The 21,376-nt window shown below is 54.0% G+C and overlaps 7 protein-coding genes across 7 annotated transcripts; 4 read left to right on the forward strand and 3 right to left on the reverse strand.

The window, feature by feature from the left end:
- Positions 1-927: 927 nt before the first annotated feature.
- Positions 928-3,180, forward strand: COL26b_007345 (uncharacterized protein; the record flags this gene model as incomplete). The annotated part of the gene is made up of 2 exons (XM_053180140.1): positions 928-1,235; positions 1,299-3,180. The coding sequence occupies 2 exons, from the start codon at positions 928-930 to the stop codon at positions 3,178-3,180; spliced, it is 2,190 nt and encodes a 729-aa protein (XP_053035911.1).
- Positions 3,181-7,457: 4,277 nt separating this feature from the next.
- Positions 7,458-8,342, reverse strand: PHB1 (prohibitin-1; the record flags this gene model as incomplete). The annotated part of the gene is made up of 2 exons (XM_053180141.1): positions 7,458-7,964; positions 8,022-8,342. 2 exons carry the CDS (start codon positions 8,340-8,342, stop codon positions 7,458-7,460), a joined length of 828 nt encoding a protein of 275 aa, XP_053035912.1.
- A 441-nt stretch (positions 8,343-8,783) lies between these two features.
- Positions 8,784-9,514, forward strand: QCR8 (ubiquinol--cytochrome-c reductase subunit 8; the record flags this gene model as incomplete). The annotated part of the gene is made up of 4 exons (XM_053180142.1): positions 8,784-8,842; positions 8,991-9,016; positions 9,203-9,380; positions 9,457-9,514. 4 exons carry the CDS (start codon positions 8,784-8,786, stop codon positions 9,512-9,514), a joined length of 321 nt encoding a protein of 106 aa, XP_053035913.1.
- Positions 9,515-10,184: 670 nt separating this feature from the next.
- On the forward strand, positions 10,185-10,981 carry COL26b_007348 (uncharacterized protein; the record flags this gene model as incomplete). Its single annotated transcript, XM_053180143.1, has 2 exons — positions 10,185-10,479; positions 10,572-10,981. 2 exons carry the CDS (start codon positions 10,185-10,187, stop codon positions 10,979-10,981), a joined length of 705 nt encoding a protein of 234 aa, XP_053035914.1.
- Positions 10,982-11,845: 864 nt separating this feature from the next.
- On the reverse strand, positions 11,846-12,580 carry COL26b_007349 (uncharacterized protein; the record flags this gene model as incomplete). Its single annotated transcript, XM_053180144.1, has 4 exons — positions 11,846-11,980; positions 12,043-12,278; positions 12,355-12,423; positions 12,568-12,580. 4 exons carry the CDS (start codon positions 12,578-12,580, stop codon positions 11,846-11,848), a joined length of 453 nt encoding a protein of 150 aa, XP_053035915.1.
- A 1,635-nt stretch (positions 12,581-14,215) lies between these two features.
- On the reverse strand, positions 14,216-15,832 carry COL26b_007350 (uncharacterized protein; the record flags this gene model as incomplete). Its single annotated transcript, XM_053180145.1, has 3 exons — positions 14,216-14,367; positions 14,423-14,651; positions 14,705-15,832. 3 exons carry the CDS (start codon positions 15,830-15,832, stop codon positions 14,216-14,218), a joined length of 1,509 nt encoding a protein of 502 aa, XP_053035916.1.
- A 2,954-nt stretch (positions 15,833-18,786) lies between these two features.
- Positions 18,787-20,254, forward strand: COL26b_007351 (uncharacterized protein; the record flags this gene model as incomplete). The annotated part of the gene is made up of 3 exons (XM_053180146.1): positions 18,787-18,881; positions 18,937-20,100; positions 20,155-20,254. The coding sequence occupies 3 exons, from the start codon at positions 18,787-18,789 to the stop codon at positions 20,252-20,254; spliced, it is 1,359 nt and encodes a 452-aa protein (XP_053035917.1).
- Positions 20,255-21,376: the final 1,122 nt, after the last annotated feature.

The raw sequence follows: 21,376 nt of genomic DNA on the forward strand, positions 1-21,376 counted from the left end.
AAAGAACACAATATCTACCCTCTCGTAAACACGCAGTTGACGCTATTGGGACTCATTCCGCCAGACGTTGGAATGTTGGAAGCTGCAAGGTGGTGGCTTCTGGACCGCCGCCAGCCACATCCCTGTACGGTTCGCCCCGCCACCACCCATGGAATACACTGGGTGACTGAGGTGGAAGCCAAAGTTAGAGTCTTACATAAGCTTAGAAGACGCTCGGAGCCTCTCTTCATCCCAACTCCGACCGCATTTGAGACACATCAACCATCTGTGACACTGTCCCAAACCCTCCCACCTTTATGCCATGAACGTTTCCGATGTCCTGGTGTGGCCGCCCCCCTTTTGAAAAAACGCTGAACGGTTGATGGTCACCCAATCTTGCCAATCTCGCATCATTCCTGTGTCAGCCTCGCCCTGGCCATCTCTAGACACTAGCCCGTGGCTCCCCGAATTCTCCGACTGCGACGCTGCCACTGCAGAGACTGGTCCGGCTGCGGTTTTGGCTATGAGATCGTCGGTCCGCTCCCCCGGATCTTCGAGGCCTTAATCGGCTCACGCACATACGGATACAATCTCACTCATTTTGGCTCCATCTCCCTTACAACCGCCTCTGCATTGCATTGCTCTGGAACTTGGTACCTCCCGCCAGTCTAGGCCCAAAGCTCACGCCGTTTCCGTTCCTCTCACCGCACCACACCTCACCGCATCTCACTTGGAGCTCTTGCCTCAAGTAGATGTCGACACTAGGGAGGCAAGGTCCTTCCACACAAGTCCACGATACCTTCTGTTTGTTGTGTTCGTCGTCCTCAGTACGTCAGCTGCAACAGCAAGAGCCGCCAAGCTGCTCCTGCTCTTGACCGCCACGTCACGGTCTCTTCGCGCTAGCCTCTTGTACTTTTATTCCCGTTGAAAGATTAGATTCCTGTCACAATGTCCTTTGTCGACCTCAAACACATCCCCTGTCCCGCCGGAGACAAGTGTACTGCATTCCAGTGCCTCTTCCAGCATAAAGAAGACAGGGATAAGATGGCTGCCACATCAGCACCGGCAATCAAAAAGTCAGGAACGTCGGCCCAGACGTCGACTGATGCCTCGACGAATGCAACCCAGGATGGCCCTCGAAAACGTCCGAAAGTTGCCCAAGACGTCAGCGGCCCCGCCGTCTCTGCAAGAACTCCTACTCCTGTCAAAACCGCCTCAAAACAAGACACAACGGCACCGAGACCAGATGACACTCTGTCAGCTGTCGCTCGCCCCATCTCTCCTCCACCTTTAAATCGCCAGACCGCCTCTTCCTCCAGGCCTGTCTCGGCTGTGAAGAAGGGCACTCATCTTCACCCTGCTGTCCCTTCTCTCGCTTCAACTCCTTCGTCTCATTCCAACAACTCATTGAATCACTCAAAGTCCTCTCCTTTATCATCGAGTAATCACCCACCTAAGCGGAAGCTTGATTCACTTACCGGCAACACCCCAACTACTACTACTGGCACGTCTGCCTCCACCCCAAAGTCAAAAGCAACTTCAGTCTCACACGATACCACCACTACTACTTCTACCTCACCTCACACTCCTTCAACCCCATCCAAGGAGCCGCCACCCAAGCTCAGAAAACCTGAAGCTCTCAACCCTCGCTTGCTCAAAGGCATCAAAGCTCCAGCGGAGTTCAAGACTCGCTTCAGGCTAGCGCAGTTGCTACACCAAGAGTATACTCGCCTCAACAACGAACTTAAGAAAACCGCAAAAGACGACGACGAGAAGCAGCTCGTCCTCACGGACCAAGACCTTATCTGGAGAACCCTCGACGAAGAGGAGAACACTGCCATCGAGAAGAACGCCATTTACGGAAACGTTCTCAAAAACAAAATCATGCAGTACAAGAAGATGACGCTGCTGCAGTGGAAGGAGGAGAGAGTCGTCCAGCGTCGCCAGCAAAGCCCAAAGGGCCCCCACAAGAAACTTCTCGCCTCGCCCAAGAAGGTGGTCACGGGCTTGACGCCGGCCCAGGAAGTCCAGCTCGTCCGTCATCTCATCACACCCATTGACGGCCTCGCCAACCACGGCTACGTCTCCTCCATCCCCAGTGAAGCAGACGTCGAGAAGGCCCGCCAGGGTCTCGAAGCCGCCAAGGGCTGGGAGAAATGCGATCGCTGTGAGAAGCGTTTCCAGATGTTCCCCGGCAGACGCGAGGAAGACGGCGCGCTCGCCTCGGGCGGCAAGTGCACCTACCACTGGGGCAAGACGTACTTCCCGGAGCGCCAGGTCGGCGACAGATCCAAGACTCCCAAGCGGTACCGCTGCTGCGGCCAGGCCGTTGGAGACTCGGCCGGCTGCTACACCGTCCCTCACCACGTCTTCAAGGCCTCCGACCCCAAGCGCCTTGCCACTGTCCTCAACTTCGCCGAGACGCCCGCCAACTCCAATGTTCCCTCTGACAGAGCCGTCGCCTTCGATTGCGAGATGTGCTACACTGTCTATGGTCTGGAGCTGGTGCGTCTCACCGCCACTGCCTGGCCTACCGGTGAAGAGCTTTTGGATGTGCTCGTGCAACCTGTCGGTGAGATCCTGGATCTCAACTCGCGCTATTCTGGGGTTTGGCCTGAGGACATGGCTAATGCAGCACCCTGGTCCGCCAAGGAAGAGGACCCCACTCCCGCTCAGGCCAAGAAAATGGCCAACAACAACAACAACAACAACAACAACAACAACAACAACAACAACAACAACAAGAAGCCCAAGAAGACGATGAAGATTGTCTCCTCCCCATTGGTTGCCCGCGACCTCCTCTTCTCCCTCATCAGCCCCGACACACCTCTCATCGGCCACGGCCTGGAGAACGATCTGAATGCCGTCAGAATCGTTCACCCCACTCTCATCGACACCGTCCTTCTCTTCCCCCACAAGTACGGCCTCCCCTACCGCCAGGGTCTAAAGATGCTCATGGAGAACCTCCTCAACCGCAAGATCCAAGTAGAGACAGCCGGCAAGGTCCAGGGCCACGACAGTGCGGAAGATGCCCGCGCTGCTGGCGACTTGGTCCGCCTCAAGCTGTCAGAAGAGTGGAAGAGCATGAAGATCAAGGGCTGGAAGCTCGTGAATAACGAGTTCGTCGCGCCCGGCGGAAAGGCCAGTAGGGACGACTACCGCGGCCAGCTCACGGCAGAATTCTTGGAGGCCGCTCTCTAGGAAGGGGCGGGCAACCTGTATTATGACGACTAACTGGGCTTTGGTTTTTATTTGGAGTTTCGGAAGGGAAGGGAATCCCGTATGCATTGGGAGGGCGTGGATTTGCTTAGTGATACCTACCCGTCAAGAGGGCATTCTAATAATAATTCGCACTTTATGAGTTCAACTACTGTTCCAATTGTGACCTTCACTTAACTTCCTTGAATAAATCTTGCCGTATATATTCTCACTTTGCTCAGCTCGATGTAAGACTTCCTGAATAAGGAAGATTGAGGCCTTCCCAGTATTCTGCCATTTGTTGTAGATTTCAAAGCCTCCCGCTCGCATCCGCCCATCACCCTCAAGTCCTGGGGCTGTTGTTCGGCAACGCACTGCGCTACATAGAATCTGCCCCTCATGGTTTCCGTGCAGTTATTATAATAATACTCCACCACCGACACAGGGCAGAACTCATGCAGTTCACTTCATTTGCATTGGCTGGTTCAATAGATGTCTATCAGTGCTCTTAGCATGCCGTAAACGGGCGACTTGGGCAGATTGAAACAAACTTTTGCTTGAACACCGTCCTCATCATCATCGCTTTGTATCTGTTGTCTGGAGAAGACCTCTCAGTTTAAGAACCTCAAACTACGTATTTATATTTATATTGTGCTGCTCAGATGAGGAACGAGACTTCCACGGCTAACATCCATCAATACACAGAAGCAGGAGCAACAACACCTCCTTCCTGGTCCGGTCTGTCCTTTTTGTTTGGTGAGTCTCTGCGCTTTGTTATAAATTGTGCTGCTTCTGCGCTGAAAATGGCCGGTTGCGCGCACACATTCAAGCACTAATGTCGAGACGTGCTGTTGGTTCATCTCCTAGACGAGTACCATGAGCCATGGCGGGTTGATGAGTCTGGAAAGTTGTCTAGCAGATAGATGTCTATTGTCTCTGATGTGCCATCTCCTTCCCTCTGGCCATCGGTATTTTTCTGCTATTCTGCCTGAGTATGTAGCTGTGGTATCGAATACAATAGAGGAGATGAGGGAAGACGCTTAAGGCTTGGTGCAGACTGTCTGAAATCAGGTTTCTACAACATCTCTTGGTTGCGATATTTCTGGGAGAAGGAAATATCTTTCACCATTGTCACAAGCCTCAAAGCAAGTTGTGGTTGTGTTATTGGGTATGGGGAGGAACCAATATCATATATCTCAGTCTGTTATATACTCACTCAACTCCTAGTAGTGAAGAAACGGTCGATGCCTATTCCCCTGGCATTCGTCTACATCAATGTCATATTGAGTACGACGTAGAAACAGTTGTGACCGGTGTATAATTACATCCTGGGTACAGCATGTTAAATGCTCCTCACAGAATCAGCCACGCGAACGAAGCTTGTTCTTTAGTCTGCTGGTGCCCTCTCACTCCTCAGTCACATCTCCGTCTCATCAGATCTTCATCTAATGACTCCATCTCGCCGGGAAACATTCCGATCGTCGCTGTTCTCCATTCTCGTCAGAGTATTCCTCAAGACCATAGCCTGTAGCGCATGGAAGGATGCGCGTGTCTGTTGTCCTTGTCGCGCAACTCAAACAGGCCTTTGAATATTTGAATTTGACGGCCCAGGAAACGCCACAACGAAGCTGGAGTCACATTGCTGATTTCATTAGTTTCACTCGTCAAAAGACAATATATACTGCCCCCCGCTCTTTCGCCATGGGCATCAGGCTTCTTCCACTGAAGAAATGTCGTTGGAGCATACGGCCATGTAATTCCTTGGTGGATGCATATAGCTTGACAAGGAAGCTTTTGCTATAAATACAGCTAGTAGACCCGGTTTCTTTACCATCAGGCAAAACACAATATCTTGGCTCTATCGGGCAGAGTACGCTTGCAAGCAGCCGCATGTCAAGGCCAACCACCACTCAGCGAGAATACCTATCCTTCCATGGATCAAGTCGAGCATTTCTTAGATAACAACAATGTCGTCCTTGACTAGGATCAGGTGATTCGCCATGCAAGAGTGGCTGTTCGCATCCAGTCACCCCCAGCAGGACGGTTTTCTATCTACACTGCCGGGGGCTCAAAAGCCTCGATGATTTTTAGGACAGAGACTTTTCTCATTAGTCCTGAGACTATCTACAGGCAATCCGTTCATTCGTTCTATTGTAAGAGACTTTCACCGCGTTTGAAAGTACATTTATAGAGGACATCTTTGGACTTTGCCGTCCGGTTCAATGACAAGATCGTCGCGGGTCTCGGTAGACGCCCAAGTTAACTTTGGTAACCATCTGTCCGCCTGAGAACTGTGAATGGAATTGTTCTATGGGATGATCTCTTACTGTTCTGCTCGTTTGACGAGAGTGTGGCTGTGGATCATGCTGGCAACTCGGTCTATGTAGAGGTGGTCAAGACCAGCGAAAGGGCTTGAATTTTCAGCAGAATCAAAGCTGTCGACACAAGTTTCCCTTGGTGAGGTTGAGCAACTGATACTTCAGAGCTGCTGAGTGGGAAATGCAATGGCTGGCTTTCTATCCAGCTGACGACGCAACGATCAGTATACTGCGCGCAGAATATACGTACACTGACGAAATGAGACAGAGACGGATAATGAGCACCCGAAAGTGCGGGCGAAATCATAACTTCTTCGGACATGGTACTGGATGTGAATTCTCCCGCCCAATGGTGAGTCCTTTGGCTTTGCAGAACCAGTTCTCTTTTCCTGTCTTATTGCGTCGTTGGCTCTTCCAGCTGTATCTCTAGGGAACAGAGAGACTCTTATATACTTTCTAGCCATACACCTAGCCACATCACTCCTGGTTCAATTATCTTTGTGTATCTTCCCGGGAAGGTGAAGGAGACTCAGCAGGCATTGGAAGGAATGCGTCGACTAACTGATGGCGAATACCACTGTTAAGGATGAACTCGGTCACAGCACCTACAAAATCTACCAAAACGTAAATGGAGGAAGCTTTCAAGACCAATGTTCGTGGCTCCAGTCGCGTGTTAACCTACCGGGAAGTATCTATTCGATCCGTCAGTTCATCGATTCATCCTGCTCTCTTGGCAGCTGCGTTGTTGGGCGATCAACAGACCACTGAATACACAAGAGGTCATGCTGACCATCAGGAGTCAAGGACGCCAAGAAACAAAGAGATTAATGTATAGACGACAGCATTCGTGCTTGTGTTTCTCACCTTAGGCCAGGGAGTTGGATTGAAGTCTCGTGAGAGATGCTTTATTCGGAACATTCATGGCGCCAGTCCCATCTTGCTGAGATGTAAGCAGAAGGCCGATAGCAATTCTTAAATACCAAGAGCGGCAGAAATCCCATTTGCTAGTTTCCTTATGTGTAACCGCAGGTTTTAAATAACAAACACAGAAGCATGAATGGTAAATCAAGCGAACCCACCCGCTACTTTGGCTGGTTTTTTGCGTAAGGTCAGTTAAGTCATCTGCTGGCATTAACTGGTAGCTGAGCGCCTCAATACTCTCAATGTGGTACCTGTCTGGTGTATCTACGCATCTAGAATAACAACTAGACAGAGGCGATGGACAGATCTTTGTCATCCCAAACATGGGAAGGAACGCTACAATTGAAAAAATATCTTCTGCGTCCAAGGGATCAGAAACGCTGAAGTTTTCTTCGCAGCTCGCAGTGGACCTCGCACAACCTCAATTCGAGTCTAATTGTGCTCGCCTACTCTCTGCTTAGGTTTCTGTGCGAAGCCCCAGCTATATAGGCCGACCGATCTCGTCATGCTCTCAGCTAACCCAAGGTGGCATAGCCGACGTTGGCTCACCAAAAGTTGACGAACACACGCGGGGCCCATTAGCCCGTGAATTTGTATATGTTGCTGAGAGTAATCAAGGCTGGATGCTAGTTCAGCAAAACCTACGTTATGGCCAAATCATGGCTTCGCGCGGAAGAGAGCATATGCGACGGACCTGCAGGAGCCTATCACCCTGTGGAGGCACGACCCGGAGCGCTGTTCGAGCTCGTCTTAGGTGGTTCCCGGCAGTCGTGGTGCTACCCAGAGAAACAAGCCAACGTAGATAACGAGCGTAACCTCACGGCCACTTGGAAAACTCCTTTCGGCCATTGATCACTCTTGTCACGTAAGGCTTCATTGCTTGTCCTCCTCACATGCACGCTGGTATCCTTGGTTGAGTTGCATAGTTGAACAGGAGGCAAGTTTCATGCCCTATGATTACACTTATTGAAGCGGTGACTTGCCTTCAAAGTCTATAGTACAGCATCGCCATTTTCCTTTTCATCCTCATCTCATAAACCTTTACGGACGTCCAACGTTCAACAGCATCTGGCTACCCTTTCCGCTGCTGGGCAAGTACGCAACGTTGGGGTTACCGGACAAAGTAGAGGCAATCTCTCTGCTGGCCTCAATCTTTCTGATCTGGATGAGACCGTCGCCTGACTTGGAGATGGCCTTGGAGATGGTGTCGGCACTCTCGGCCTCACCCTCGGCGCGGATGACGTTGGCCTGGCGCTCCTGCTCGGCCTTCTCGACGATGAAGCGCGCACGCTCGGCGTCCTGCTGGGCAATCTGCTTCTGCTCGACGGCCTTGGTGAACTCCTTGCCGAAGGTCATGTGGGTGATGGAGACGTCCTCGAGGGCGATGTTGAACTCAGCGGCGCGCTTGGTCAGGTCGGAGCGGATGCGGTTGGATACGGCCTCACGCTGGGTGATGAGCTCTGCGGCGTCGAACTGGGCGACGATGGACTTGAGGACTTCGTTGCCGATGGAGGGGAGAACCCTCTCGTCGTAGTCTTGGCCGAGGTTCTGCGCGAGTGGTCAGATGTTGGTTCATTCTAGACGCTGCAGAAAACGAGAACCTACCTGGTAGATCTTGGGGAGGTTCTGGACCTCAGGGCGGTGCAGAACACGCAGGGTCAAGCTGACCATCTGGAGATCCTTGCTGCCCGTTGTCGTGGCGATGTTCCTGGGCTTCGTCCTCACGTCGAAGATGATGCTCCTCTGCAGCCACGGCACAAGAAAATGCGTTCCCTCGCTGATGACTCCCTCCTTGACACCCGCTAATCTGTCGAAGATAACGGCTCTGCTTCCACCCCTGACGTCGTAGATTGAAGATTGCAGCACAGCGACGCCGATCGCCGCGGGGACCGCCATGCGGTACGCAAAACCCAGAGCCTGAGCCATGGTGAATTTCTCTGGTGGTTCGGACGCTGAAGAGACGGGGTATCGAGGGTCGCGAGATTGCTCTTGCGAAATTCGCGGGCTATCCGGTTGGCGTTGAGGGGTGGTTGTTGGTGGGCTGCGGTGCAAGAGCAGGTGGGATTGAAGCTGTCGAAAGCTCCTCAGGCCGCCGCGGTAAGGTCCGTCATTGAATTTTGGGCGGGCGGCTGTTAAAGCCGACCGGGGTCATCGGGGTGGGTAGGTGCACTTGCTCGACCAACTGGTGACGGAAAGAAAGTCGCAAAAGGCGCTAAGCCTCTTTCGGGTGTGCGCCTCAGCGTTCGGGTTCGGCAGGAAGGGGACAAGATTTGAACCTCGTCTGATTTGACCCTGCGATTTCCAGCTTGACTGAACGACCCTCAACACTCGGTTGCACATCACCGTCCACCACAACCATCCGCCAAGATGAGACCTACCCAAGCTCTTGCCTCGGGACCTAGCATCCCCCACGGAAAGTACAGCCAGTAAGTCGACGCCTAACTCCCAAGTCAATTGAGTCGACAGCGCCTTGCGGGCTTTTCCGAGGTGGAAGCGAGATGCTTCTCTCTGTCCGCCCCGACGCGCAACGTCCTCAATTACATTGTTGATGCAGCTCGCTAACTTGGCTCTTAGCCACCTCGGCTGGTGGGGTCACATTGGTACGTTCATTCCTGAATTCTGCGATGGCGAACGACGACAGCGACATGGTTGAGCGATGCACGAAGGATGGGGCATGGGAGTCGAAGTGGACGATGATGGGGAAGTGGAGGACGATGAAGATTGCCGACCAAACGATGCGCGACGGAACGATAATCTGGCAGGAACACGTAACTGACAATGTGCAGGTGGCGAGAAGCAGAGAGGCATCATCACCTACGGTCTTGCCCCTAACCGCCAGAACCCCTTCGCCGGTGCCGCCCACGACGCCGTCTTCAACACCTGGCGCCGCTTCAGCGCCCAGGTTCTCTACTTCCTGCCTCCCCTTGTTGCCGGCTGGTACATCATGGACTGGGCCACCCACCGGTAGGTCACCCTGCAGCCTCCCCGATGAGGCTCCGCAGACATTGAAGGAGCGGCTTTCGACTAACACTCGCCACAGCAACCACTACCTGAACTCCAAGCAGGGCCGCGCCGAGTTCGGTGACTCTGAGGAGTAAACAAGTTTACTCGACGACGGCGGACGACGAAAGCTAGAGGTGGACCAACGATTCCCTGTGTCAAACACGTGTATATCAACTACGTAGAGGGGGAGATATGGAATAGAACCCCAATTTTTGACGATTTACATTCAATTCATCTCTTGCTGACACTGACTATGGCGTTTATTGTTGGTTTGATCTTCATATGCGCATGTGGCAAAGGAATGCATGTGTCATTGAATATTTTGGACAAGGTCCGATGAGTACAATTCCCAAAGGAACACCGATGAATCTGCCAATATCGTTTGGCTGCGATTATTTATAACACTGAAAATTGGTGAACAAACCTCCACGCGCAATCATACCCGATGATACGAAAGAAATACCCTCAACTGTCACTTTCGCGCTGACATTTGCGGAATGCACAGCCGCTGATTGGCCACTGCAGGTCACGTGCATTACACATCTCACCGAAGCCTGCCGGAAGGTAAGGCCTCGGCACGGAGTTACTATGCGCCGCCAATTCGTAGTGCCCCACCGAAAAAAAGTTCAGCAACCCATTGAGTTGCAAAGAAAAAAAAAGGTCGAGTCTCGTCGGTCCCAGCGAAGCTTCACCCAACACGTCGCCAACCCACAACCTCTCCCCGTCTCCTTCCAACCCTTCAATCCTCCACCACAAACCGTCACAATGGCCGCCGAGAAGCCCGAGAAGAAGGAGAAGAAGGACAAGAAGCGATCCGTGTCCGACGGAGGCGTCAAGAAGGACAAGAAGGATAAGAAGGACAAGAAGGACAAGAAGGAGAAGCTCGAGCGCGCCCTCGACGAGCACCTCCAGGCCGACGTCGCCGCCACCGCCGTCGCCTCCGGCGATGTCTCCTCCAAGACCGCCGACGGCCTCCCCGTCGTCGGCGCCCTCGTGCCCTTCGCCGTGCCATTGGCCGACGAGAAGAACATGAAGAAGGTCATGAAGTCCATCCGCAAGGGTACGTCCCCCCCCCCCCCCCCCACACCGCGTCGCGCTTCGAGGTCAATTGGACCATACAAACGTTCCGGCATACTAACTTTTCCATTCCAGCCGCCAAGAACAACACCCTCAAGCGCGGCGTCAAGGAGGTCGTCAAGACCCTCCGCAAGTCCCCCGCCTCCGGGCCCAGCAACACCGCCTTCCCTGGCGTCGTCATCATCGCCGGCGACATCTCCCCCATGGACGTCATCTCCCACATCCCCGTGCTCTGCGAGGACCACAACGTGCCCTACATCTTCGTCACCTCGCGCGCCGAGCTCGGCGCCGCCGCCAAGACGAAGCGCCCGACCTCCGTCGTCATGGTCACCGAGAAGCGCTCCGCCGCCGACGCCAAGAAGGCTGAGAAGAAGTCCGCCGGCGACGATGCCGAGGAGGACGACGGCGAGGACTACTCCGAGGTCTACTCTGCCCTGGTCAAGCTCGTGCAGAAGGAGACGGCCAAGCAGTCTTTCTGGTCCTAAGCTACTGATACCAGGGCTTGTGGTCGGATTTTTGAGGGGACATGCAATCTGTGTGTGTTTGCGTGATGCGCATGATACCCTGCATGGGCGAGTGAGGTTGTGTTGTAAAAATTAGGTACGAGAGACATCCCTTCGAGAGTGTGGGTGTGTGTTCGGGGTCGACGATTACAAAACGGCTTTATGCGGGTTGTACCACCATCACCTGAACCTTGCGACGGACATATGGGAACTTGAATTTTCTCCTGGATGGCACAAAAGCAAAAGATGCTCGGCGTTCTAACGGATTATCTGCATGAGTATAGTTGAGTACTCACCAATAAACGATTTTCAAATCATCAAAGCCTTCGTTGGAACCGTCAGGGTGCGAAGGTGTGGAGGAAACTCTTGCAGTGCTTCTCAGAGTGAGGGCACTGTCTTTCGTGATGCTGTGAAGGCGTCATGTTATCGCGAATGGTGTCGGCCCAAGCTGCTTGACTTTGGAGCAAAGCTCAAGCCCAGCCAACGTCGCCGTCCAAAACAAGTGTCGTGAAATGTGGAAATGCTATACGTCCATCAACATCTCCCCTCATAGGTGAATTTTCTTGACGTAGCTCTCCCGCTCAGTTGTTGCAATGTCACGATGTTGCGCAGATATTGCAACCCATCTCAAGCTGACAGCGACAAGTATTTTGAACCTTTTTTAATTAGGGGAATCATGGCTTGAGCAGCAAGTGTAGGTACATGGCAAAGTGGTTCCCAGTCAAGGCTACCGACTTCTCTTCAAACTCCATGACCGCAACCCATCCGATCCAATAGGCTAATAGCACATGAGGAGTCTGTTCCAGACTCTCCATTTCATTTCATTACATTAAAAAACGCAACCCTTTAGTCGAAGGGGTTGGTGCGGGTTCCCCACCAGGTGAGGAAGACGGAGAGACCGACGGTCTCAATGACCTTGGCGAGGGCACTGACACCGACGGTGTCAAGAGGGCGCTTCTCGGCGAAGACCTGGGAGATGTACTGTGCGCAAGCGTGTCAGTCATCGACACAACAAAGGCAAAACGCAAGGAAGAGGAACTTACGCCGGGAGCAGAGGTAGCGAAGAAGATCAGACTGCCGAGGTAGGCGGCGCCCTTGTAGGAGAGCGTGCCGGTGGCGTTGATGAGGGCGCCGACTCCGTAGGACTGGAGGGCGGAGCCGACGAGGGAGGTGCCCCAGGCGACGGCGGCGGAGCTGGCCTCCTTGGAGCGGAGGAACTCCTCCTTGCTGTTGGCGGCCTTGGCGCGCTGGTAGGTCTGGCCGAAGAGGGGGGTCAAGACTGTTGCGGGCGAGCTCTGGTCAGCTGATGTGATCGAGTGGTGTGATTTGGAAGCCAGGGGGGAGGTATCACATACCGGCGAGCTCAGTGGTGTGGTTGAAGATGGTGCCGAGGGCGATGGCCGAAGGCTTGACGGGGGGAAGGTCTGTTGAGCAGTTGATGTTAGCAACTTATTGAATCTCTGCGTTTCTGCCATGCTGCCTTGATCCACGATGACGACATATCGGTCCCTTTCGACGTTGAGGCACAAGCTCGCTCTCTCCTTCCAATCTAGGGAGGCAACACTTACAGTGCAAAGACATGATGGCGGTATTTTGGGTATCTTTTGATGAAACTGGAAAACTCAAGTTCGATTGGGCTGGGAGAGTGATGTAAATAGGGACCTGTGCCCGAAGAGGCGGGATAGGACTGGCTTTTATGTGCCAAAGGGGTGGTGTGTGGAAGGCAGGTGGTGCAAGGCACCGCAACGTTTGTGTGAGCTAGCTGTGACCTCAGCTCCTGCACGCAAGTGGGAAAGTACCAGAAACCTCAAAGCCAAGGCCAAGCTCAACCACAATCCCGCCCCCGGGAGGGCGAAACAGAGCTAGCAATTGAGGTAATGGGTGACCAAGGTACAAGAACCGCCTAGGCGACGCGGGCCCCGTCGAGGAGATCGAAGTCTCGTTCCCTCATCGACGAAGTGTAAGAATACCTCAGCCAAGGGCTAACAGGAGCTATGCGCAATAAAAGCATAGCTGGGCGAAAGGTACAAGCAGGGGGGGGTGGGGGGCGCTTCTCGTGCAAATGGAATAAGACGTGACGAGAGACGTGCCACAGCTTCTCCTACCGCCTGCCTGCCTGCCTGCTTGTTTATTCGTACCATGCCCTGCTGCTGCATGATGTGTCCCGACTACCAGTCCAGACCAGGCCAAATCTCTTTTCCCACCCTGCCATTTTCCCCTTCCACAGCAGCTTTCCGCCCCCAGCCCGCCGCAATTGGGAACTGTTGGCCCAGCGAAGCACCTGAGGACGTGGTGTCGTCACCTGTGCCATGATGTCACCACCCTGGCTCCCCCGCCAAACCCACACCCGACCCACTCCGTGCTCCCTCCATTGGCCGAGACCTGCCAATGGGCCTTTCCTCCCTCCGCTGAACCCGCATACCCCCGGCTAACTACCCGCATCTAGGTAACCTCCATGTCACCTGGGAGCACATCACCTTTCAATGGCAATCCTCTCTTTCGGAGCTTGTCCTCCTTTGCCCTCCGCTATTTGCCTTCCCTGGCCCTGCAATTCAGCGCCTGTCAAACAGGCCACCGTCGGGGGAGACTGCGGGGAAGGAGCAGCTGGAGTACAGATATCCCGTAATCTGATCGAGATTGGGGGTTCAGTGGCTTGAAAACGTCCCTTGTCCTGAACCAAGGCGGTGCAAGTCTAAGTCGCAAATCGAGCCATGATGCTGTTTCCGATGAACGGGACCCACGAGCTTTGCGAACCCCTGCAGGGAAGCTCTAGACTATTCTGCGCAGAGAGTACTGCGATTCCTTCCGTAAAACTACGTATTGATTGTATCATTCATGCCGCTGCCTGCCTATTCAAGACCCGAGGTAACTGACGGCAGTACCCGGCCGACTCTAGCCCAGGAACGGGACAGGAATATGCGCCTTTGAGCGCGTTGATAGCCCCTGCATTGAGAAGTTGGAATTGTCAAAAGCCACGAAATGCCACTTTCTTCTGGTTCTCTACCGCGTTGCTCACATATTTGGCGATTCTTCAGTGGTCTGACAGACCTGCAGCAATTCGAAATAGTCACAGAACGCATCGCCCAAACTCCATACTCCGTCTGTTCATCGAATTTCTTTATTAAAACAGCGTTACACCGCGTAGTTGAATCCGCCGGTGGCCGCTTCGCTATTCCCATGCCTGTACACCGATAACCCTCTACAATTCCCAAACCCTTACGCCATGTGCTGACCGTCTTCCCCTCCTCTTAAGGCAAGCAACGCCCGCACATCCGACACGTACTGCAACCCTTCTAGTAGTGGCACCAGGTGGAGCAAATCATTGTCTGTCGGATCGTTGATCCATCCTTGAATTGGGATCGCATTGTCTGTTGTATGGGTTAGATGAGATTGCGGAATGATTCTCATTTTCTGGTCGCATACCTTGATGAAACATATAACTCAACGGGCTGTTGTCCAGAATCATGACCTTGCTGAGATCAGGCTCGACTGAGCTGAGATCTTTGATAAATGCGCCCTGTCTAAAGGTGCAGTGTTGTCTGTAGTAACGCGCCGAGAAGAACTTTCGCTCTGCCTCTAACCAGTCGATAACGGGGTCTGCGTATTCTTGGACACTAGCCGTGAACACCACGAGATTGTACCATTTGCAGACCTAGACAGCTGTCAACGCTTACTCCCTGAACTCAACAGCTTCAATCGACTTACCCTTCTGAGGAAATCATCGCAGTGCGGACGCTTGTTGACCCAGTACAGGATTGGATGCTGCGGTCCAATGGACGTCTGACCTCCGGCGCCCACATACGTCTGATTAAGTCTGACCTCAACCATGTGTCCAGTACTCATGCGGCCTCCCTTAGACATGCTGTGGATCAAAGTTTCGTCGAGGTCCAAGATAAGGGTTTTTTGGTATTTGGGATCGGTCGGTTCGATGTTCAGATATGACGGCTGACGGCGGGGAATCAAGGGTCGGGGAGGAGCCGGCGTCTTGGGATATCTCGTCAGTGCGCCGGCGGGAGACGTTGGAGACTTGAGCTGGGCAGAAATGTCGGAGCCGCCGGATTCCTTAGGACGTGCAGCAGCAGACTGCGTCTTCCTATGCTTGCGCGTCGGCAGTGCATCGTCGCTGTGCAACTTAATGCGAATGGACCTTCTTGCCGGCGCGATTTCCTCCGCTGAAGACTTGGACCGAGAGTGTCGACTGGTGGATCCACGCCGTCTGCGATCTGCGTCTGACTCGGATTCTGATGATAGACCTGAAGATGATGAACCTGACGACCCGACTGGCCTGGAATACGCAACACCTCCGTACCCGGCGCTCCCTTGCCTTCCTGATTTCTCGTTCATGGCGCTCGATTCGGTGAAATCGTTCCCAAACTTCTTGCTGCTACCGCCGAAACCGAACAGCTTCTTTAGCTGATAAAAGGGCGAGAATGCGCCCGTGTCGTCGTAGAGGCAGGCGATGAGATATACTCCAGGGGCGGCAAGAGTTGACAAGACCCAGCGGATGGAATTGATGAAGCTGACAGCCATGCGCCGAGGCAAGGAGTGCCATGAAGTCGACCTTAGGCTAGAATCTTTCGATTCCCCTATTAGCGGCGTGGCTTCGCTGGCCAGATCCATGCCATGACCATCGTTGTTCTTCTCAAATGCGGTCTTCTCTAGCGGAAAGGTTTCCCCTTCGTGGCTGTCACCCTGGTTCTCTGCGCTCTCGCCGTCATGCTGGTTGTCGTCGGATTGAACCGTCAGACCCAGCGAACCCAGGGAGTTGGATCGCGAAGCGACCGGACTCGGCGGCGGAGACACGCGCGAGGTGATTATGTTCAGGGAGTTCATCTTTGAGAAGATATGCAATCCATGAGGCATGGGGTCGACGGCGGGTGCGATGGGAGATCGGAAAGGGCGAGCGGGTTCGAGGATCAGGAGATAGGGGTACTGGTGGTCAGGAATGTTCCAGACGTTCCGCGCGACGGGAGATGCGATGGGCGAGCTGTCGCGTCAGAGCAGGTGGCGGATTTGCAGCAAGGCGAAGTGCGCGGCGATCGAGGTAACGAGCAAACGAGTGCGTGTTTGTCTAATTATATGCGTCGAAGTGGTTTTGTTCGAAGTGATGCTGCGGGTCTCGAGGATCGAGTGTATCGTCGGTCGTGTTGAAGAGTTCCAAGCCTCGGGCTGGCCAGGTGGTGTTCCCCCCAAAATCCAAGGAGTAACAGCAAATCAGCTCGCCATGGAAAGTCGACGCGGGAGAAAAAGAAGCGCGAAAGTGGTGGCGCCGGCGAAAAAAGGTTCGTCCGTCTGGTGCTAACAAACGCTAAAGCGCGATGTGGCCGTCAGCGCAAAGCTGTCGACTTGGTTGCTGATGTGTTGTGCTGGCTGGACTTGGACTGCCTTTGGACCAAATGGCCGTAGGAGGGGGAGGATGCTGGAGAAGTTGGAGAAGCAGGCAGGTAGAGTAAGTGAAGAGGGAGTGTAGGTACGGTATACAAGGCGTCGGGCTGTCGGGAGTTCGCAGAGTCCAGTCGAGACGGGCAGGGGGGTGGTTAATGGTTGAGATGGCCGGGAACTTTTTTCTGATTGGAGGCGTCAACGACAACCGATCTGTTTCGACAGAGGTTCTGTGGACTGTTCACTGTGGATTGTGGACTGTGGACTGGAAGCCGCGGGAGGGAAGCGGATTCCAGGTGCAAGTGACAAGGAGTGTGAGGTGCGCGATGGTGCGAGGGGAGTGGAGGGATGAGCGATGGAGCTGCTCTCAACAGACTGCGAGTCTGCTGGGTCGGGCTGGGCCGCCTGTGGTGGACAGTGGTACCGTCACGCAGACATTTGCTGGGACAGTACTTTGTGCTCTTTCTCTATCTCGCTCACTCTCTTGCAGGTGCAGGAGCAGCAGCAGCAGGCCAGCAGCAGCATCAGTGGGTGCTATCCGGACTGCTGGGGGTTACACTGCTTGGCTACCCTGGCTCTTTCCCTTGTGGGGGATGGAATGAAGACAGCCTACTGGATGTTCACGTGTCGATTCCAGTGTCTGCAAAGAATTCAGTGTCCTTTTTGGACCTCTGCCATTTGCTGTCCTGGTGCTTCAGTGGAACATGGCCGCAACTTTTGGGGGAGTGAGCAGCAGCAGGGGTGGCCAGCTGCCGCCAAGCGGCTACGTAATCCATGTACATAGTATTCTCTTCGTCCCCGTGGACCTCAGCCCACAATCTAAGCTGTCGTTACCCAACAGCATTGAGCATTGAGCAGCGGCATCCGGAGCTCTGGACTCCTCCCTTCTCCCTCGCCCCTTTTTGCGGTGCGGTCTTCGGAAAGGGCTTCTACTTCCAGCTTAACCCTCGACGAATGTCCATGGGTTTTCGGCCATGACTTCTGAACTGATTGCAAGCATCCATCAGCCGATTCCCGACAAGCTCTGCCAGACATGTGCTCTTTCATGTGAAGAACTCAACTCCACTTTTGATATTGTCGTTGGGGAATCTGATTGAGCAGAGGCAGGGCATGAATCGGGAACTGAAGAATCGAGCCCATCACAAGAGCAGCGTCACAGTTCTCCGATCCACGCCTCGTATCCGTGTTCCATTGCCGTCCAACCATTCGTCGACAGCCCCAGCTACCTGTTCTCAACCCGCAACTCTTGCATTCGTTAGTGAGGCAGAAAGGCCATGCGCAGATCCTTGAATGAGCGTTTTTCTTATGCGGGTGATTGAGCATTGCCTCTCCCAATTGCTGTCGGTATCGCTTTCTGTGAGGCTCATTACTGGGGCTAGGAGGCATTAACCGTTACAACACCAAGGCCGCTTGTCGCTTCAACATGGGAACTTTAAATTCCATACCGTCAACTCCGTTTTAAAGAGGCCGGGTGATATTTTGCTAGTGACATACTCCTATCAGAACAAAAACGGATGTAAATGATGACACAGAGTTCGGAGGAGCAAATACTGCTCAATCGCATACGACCCTCATGTAACTCCATCGGTGTCGTTTGAAATATCGGGGCAAGACATATTTCTCTCTGGGAAACAACCTTTGGCCTTTTTCTCGTCTTGACGAATACCTATGTAAGTCAAGTGCCTCTAGAATCATGGATTAGTAGAACAGCTAGTAGCCTTAACTTAACCCAAAACTGCCAATGATGCCAAATGGAAGACCTGACGCCCAATCCAAGTTTGCTCACCCACTGCGGAATTTCAAGTTGCCTCCCTGTCTTGCCCTCGTGTGCACCTAGTTATGCCCCAGGGAAAGGAAAAAGCTGTCGACAAGCTCACTGGACAGCGCAACGCCCTAGTGCATCACTGGCAGAATCACCAGCAGAATGCTTCAAACCCCAACGTCATTTTGCAGTGATGGAGGGGCAATCCCTAGTGGAGCGATTCTTTCCAGAGTGATTGGGGACCTTTTCAGGGCCCTGTACGGGTTGCTTCGGGCCGAGCTTTGCGCGACCACTCAGAGCCACCCGCTGACACTTGCCCCAGAAGCTGGAGCAGGTCACCCAATGCCCCTCGAATTTTTTGGTGTGACAGGGATGGTCTCCATTGTGCTTTCCCCGAAGCTTCAACGTTGAGTCACAGCTCTCTGCGCACAATTTCCAATTCACCACCAACGCCCAGCCAAGTCCGACAGACAACCATTGAATTGTGTATTACGCGTGCTGATAGATTTGAAGACGTCTACTGCCCTTTAGGTTAACCTTCTGCCCCTTCGGCAACCCCGCGACACACCCTAGCCGTCTCGCGATAACCCCGCGACTCCTCCCGTCCTCGGCCCTTCCCACCAACGACCTGCACACTCCCAAAATGGCTACAGTGAAACCCAGCGTGGGGGACCTGGAGCGGTACCTCAAATCCCTCAAGGGCAAGCCGTTGGAAGCTTCAATTGACGGTCTCATTTCGTACGTACCTCTTCCTGTCGCGTCAAACCGTCCTCCGCTAACCCTTGCGTCGCAGGCTGCTGAAGCGAAGACAGATCCAGGGCTCCGAGCTCTGCGCCGTCGCGACCGCCCACATCCTCCTCCAAGTCGTCGCCAAGTCCAAATGGTCCGATGTCGATCAACTCTTGGAAAAGATCCAACAGATCGGTCTACGCCTCATCGCCGCTCAGCCCAAGGAGCTTGTTGTGGGCAACATTGTCAGGCGCGTGCTCAGTCTGATTCGAGACGAGGCTGCCGAGGACCGCAACGAAGATGCCAGCGAGACGGCTACAGAGGTGGGGACCACTCCTACAACAGCAGTGCCCGACCCTTCCAAGTTGGAGCACCAGTGGCCCCCTTCGACATATACCAAGCAGGATGCTGGCGCAGACTACATCTCAAGCGGCCCGAGACCGGTCCGTCCCGGCGCTCTTACCTCAACGAGCTCCTTCCACGTCTCCAAGTCACTCTTCTCTCTTCTCGAGGCCTCTCCCCCAGCAGATGTCGGCGCAATTATGGCTGGATCGCCCTTCGGCAAGGACTCGGGTGCTTCGACCCCTCTCCGCGGGCAGTCGACTAAGGTTCACGCTCTCAGGTCAGAGGTCATCGAGGGTATTGAGGAGCTCAAGGACGAGATCAGCCAAGTAGATGACCAGATTGCCGCGGCTGCTGATGTCCAGATTCACCCAGGCGACTACGTGCTCGTCCACCAGCCTTCAGCCACTGTTCAAAAATTCATTTTGCGCGCGGCCACGCGGAGAAGATTTACCGTATTCATTGCGTCGGAGCCAGCTCGCGGATCCAACGAGGGCCCCTACGCATCATTTAGAAAGAAGCTGAGCGCTGCCGGCATTGACTCGATCAGCATCCAGAACGGCGGCATGATGGCCTACATGCCACGGATCAACAAGGTCATCCTCGGCGCGAGAGCTGTTCTGGCTAACGGAGGTATCCTCACGGACGCAGGAGCCGGCGTCATCGCCCGTGCAGCCAAGGAGCAGGGCAACCCTGTTATTATCCTCAGTGGTGTGTACAAGCTTTGCCCAGAGAGCTACTTTGACGAGGAGAGCTTGGTAGAATGGGGTAGCTCCATGAACCATGTGAGCTTCGCAGACGGGGCCATGGTCAATGGTGTCGACATTCGGAGCGCCGTCAGCGAGTTTGTGCCTCCGGAGCTTCTCGACACCTACATCACAAACCTGTAAGTGATTGCCGCGTACTACTTGATTAACCAAATAACTAACAGCGTGTACAGCGGCGCCCATTCTCGCAACCATCTGTCAACCATTATCGCCGATCATTACAAGCCAGAGGACGTGGACTTCCACCTTTGGAGCACCGAGGCTGACCGGTGATCTGGGACATGCCCAGTGTCGCAAGGAACAACTTGCATTCAACCCTGCCAGGACGCGAAAGCGGCGTCCGCGGCCCTGGCAGTGATTCGTGGCCCTGAAGACGAGACCGAAGAAAGTTCTTTGGGCCTGACCAGTCATCGGCATCATCAGGCGCGGCATGCATGGCCTGGTTCTGTACAGTACGCTAATTGTCGATTTGGTCGTATCACTATACGTATGTAGCCCTCTGGCCGTTCTAGGGCTAGGGCCGGTTGGTTCGGCAGCACGGCGTTGGAGTTGGAGGGGTTTACCGCCGACCGGTACACTTTCAAGGGTCGGCGTTCCAACGGCGTGGGAGACCCACTGGGGAATGAGGGGCTTTGGCTGAGGCTTTGGGGGCTTGGTTCGTTGTGTGAGTGTGTGTGTGTGGAAGGCAGCGATGCGCTTGGCGGTTCAGAGTCATACCTAGCTCTTGGGTGATGGGTCTCGTCATGATTGGTCTTGGAAAGATGTGCGCTGCTGCCTCTCCCGTCCGCAGGGGGGGCCGCGTCAGCAACGTGCAGTGAGGCTTCTCTAACTTGAGGCTTCTCGGAAGTAAGAGAAACACAGTTGGGCGGTGACATCTTTTCGGGCTGTTTTGCGCAACGCGTACTGGAAGTAAGGTACTGCTGCGCCTTTTCAGGGCAGGGGTCTCCCTCCTAAGCTTGATGCTTATCTTCACATGGCGTGTGCTCGGCCGCGCCGCCTGGGCTCCCGGGAGGCGGGGTCCCCCTCTATTGAGTGACGAACTGTCGTTCGACAAGTATCGCAGTCCGAGAGTACGAAGGGTCGTAAGGCTACGCGAACGTTCGGGTGAGCCTGGATAGGCAGCTGTTGAGGTTTAAGTTGGCCAAGGCTTAGCGGGAAGGGGCATGGGGGTCTTGAGATGGATGACATTGGAGGATTGAGTCAACGGAGTTTAGCACCTTTAGGCCCAGCCCAGCTCGTCAAAAACGCCAGATGATCCCACCGCTCGCGGTTGTGCCGGCTTGCCGATGATTTCTTGTCCTCTTCTTGTCCTTGACGTCTCCCTCCTCCCAATTTATTTTTTTTCGTTGTTAGGTGAGAATTATCTATGCACTGACAATTAACGTCGTCAACGTC

The sequence above is a fragment of the Colletotrichum chrysophilum genome (genome assembly GCF_026319265.1).
Source record: "Colletotrichum chrysophilum strain AFK26 chromosome Unknown scaffold_59, whole genome shotgun sequence".
In the NCBI taxonomy this organism is placed as follows: domain Eukaryota; kingdom Fungi; phylum Ascomycota; class Sordariomycetes; order Glomerellales; family Glomerellaceae; genus Colletotrichum; species Colletotrichum chrysophilum.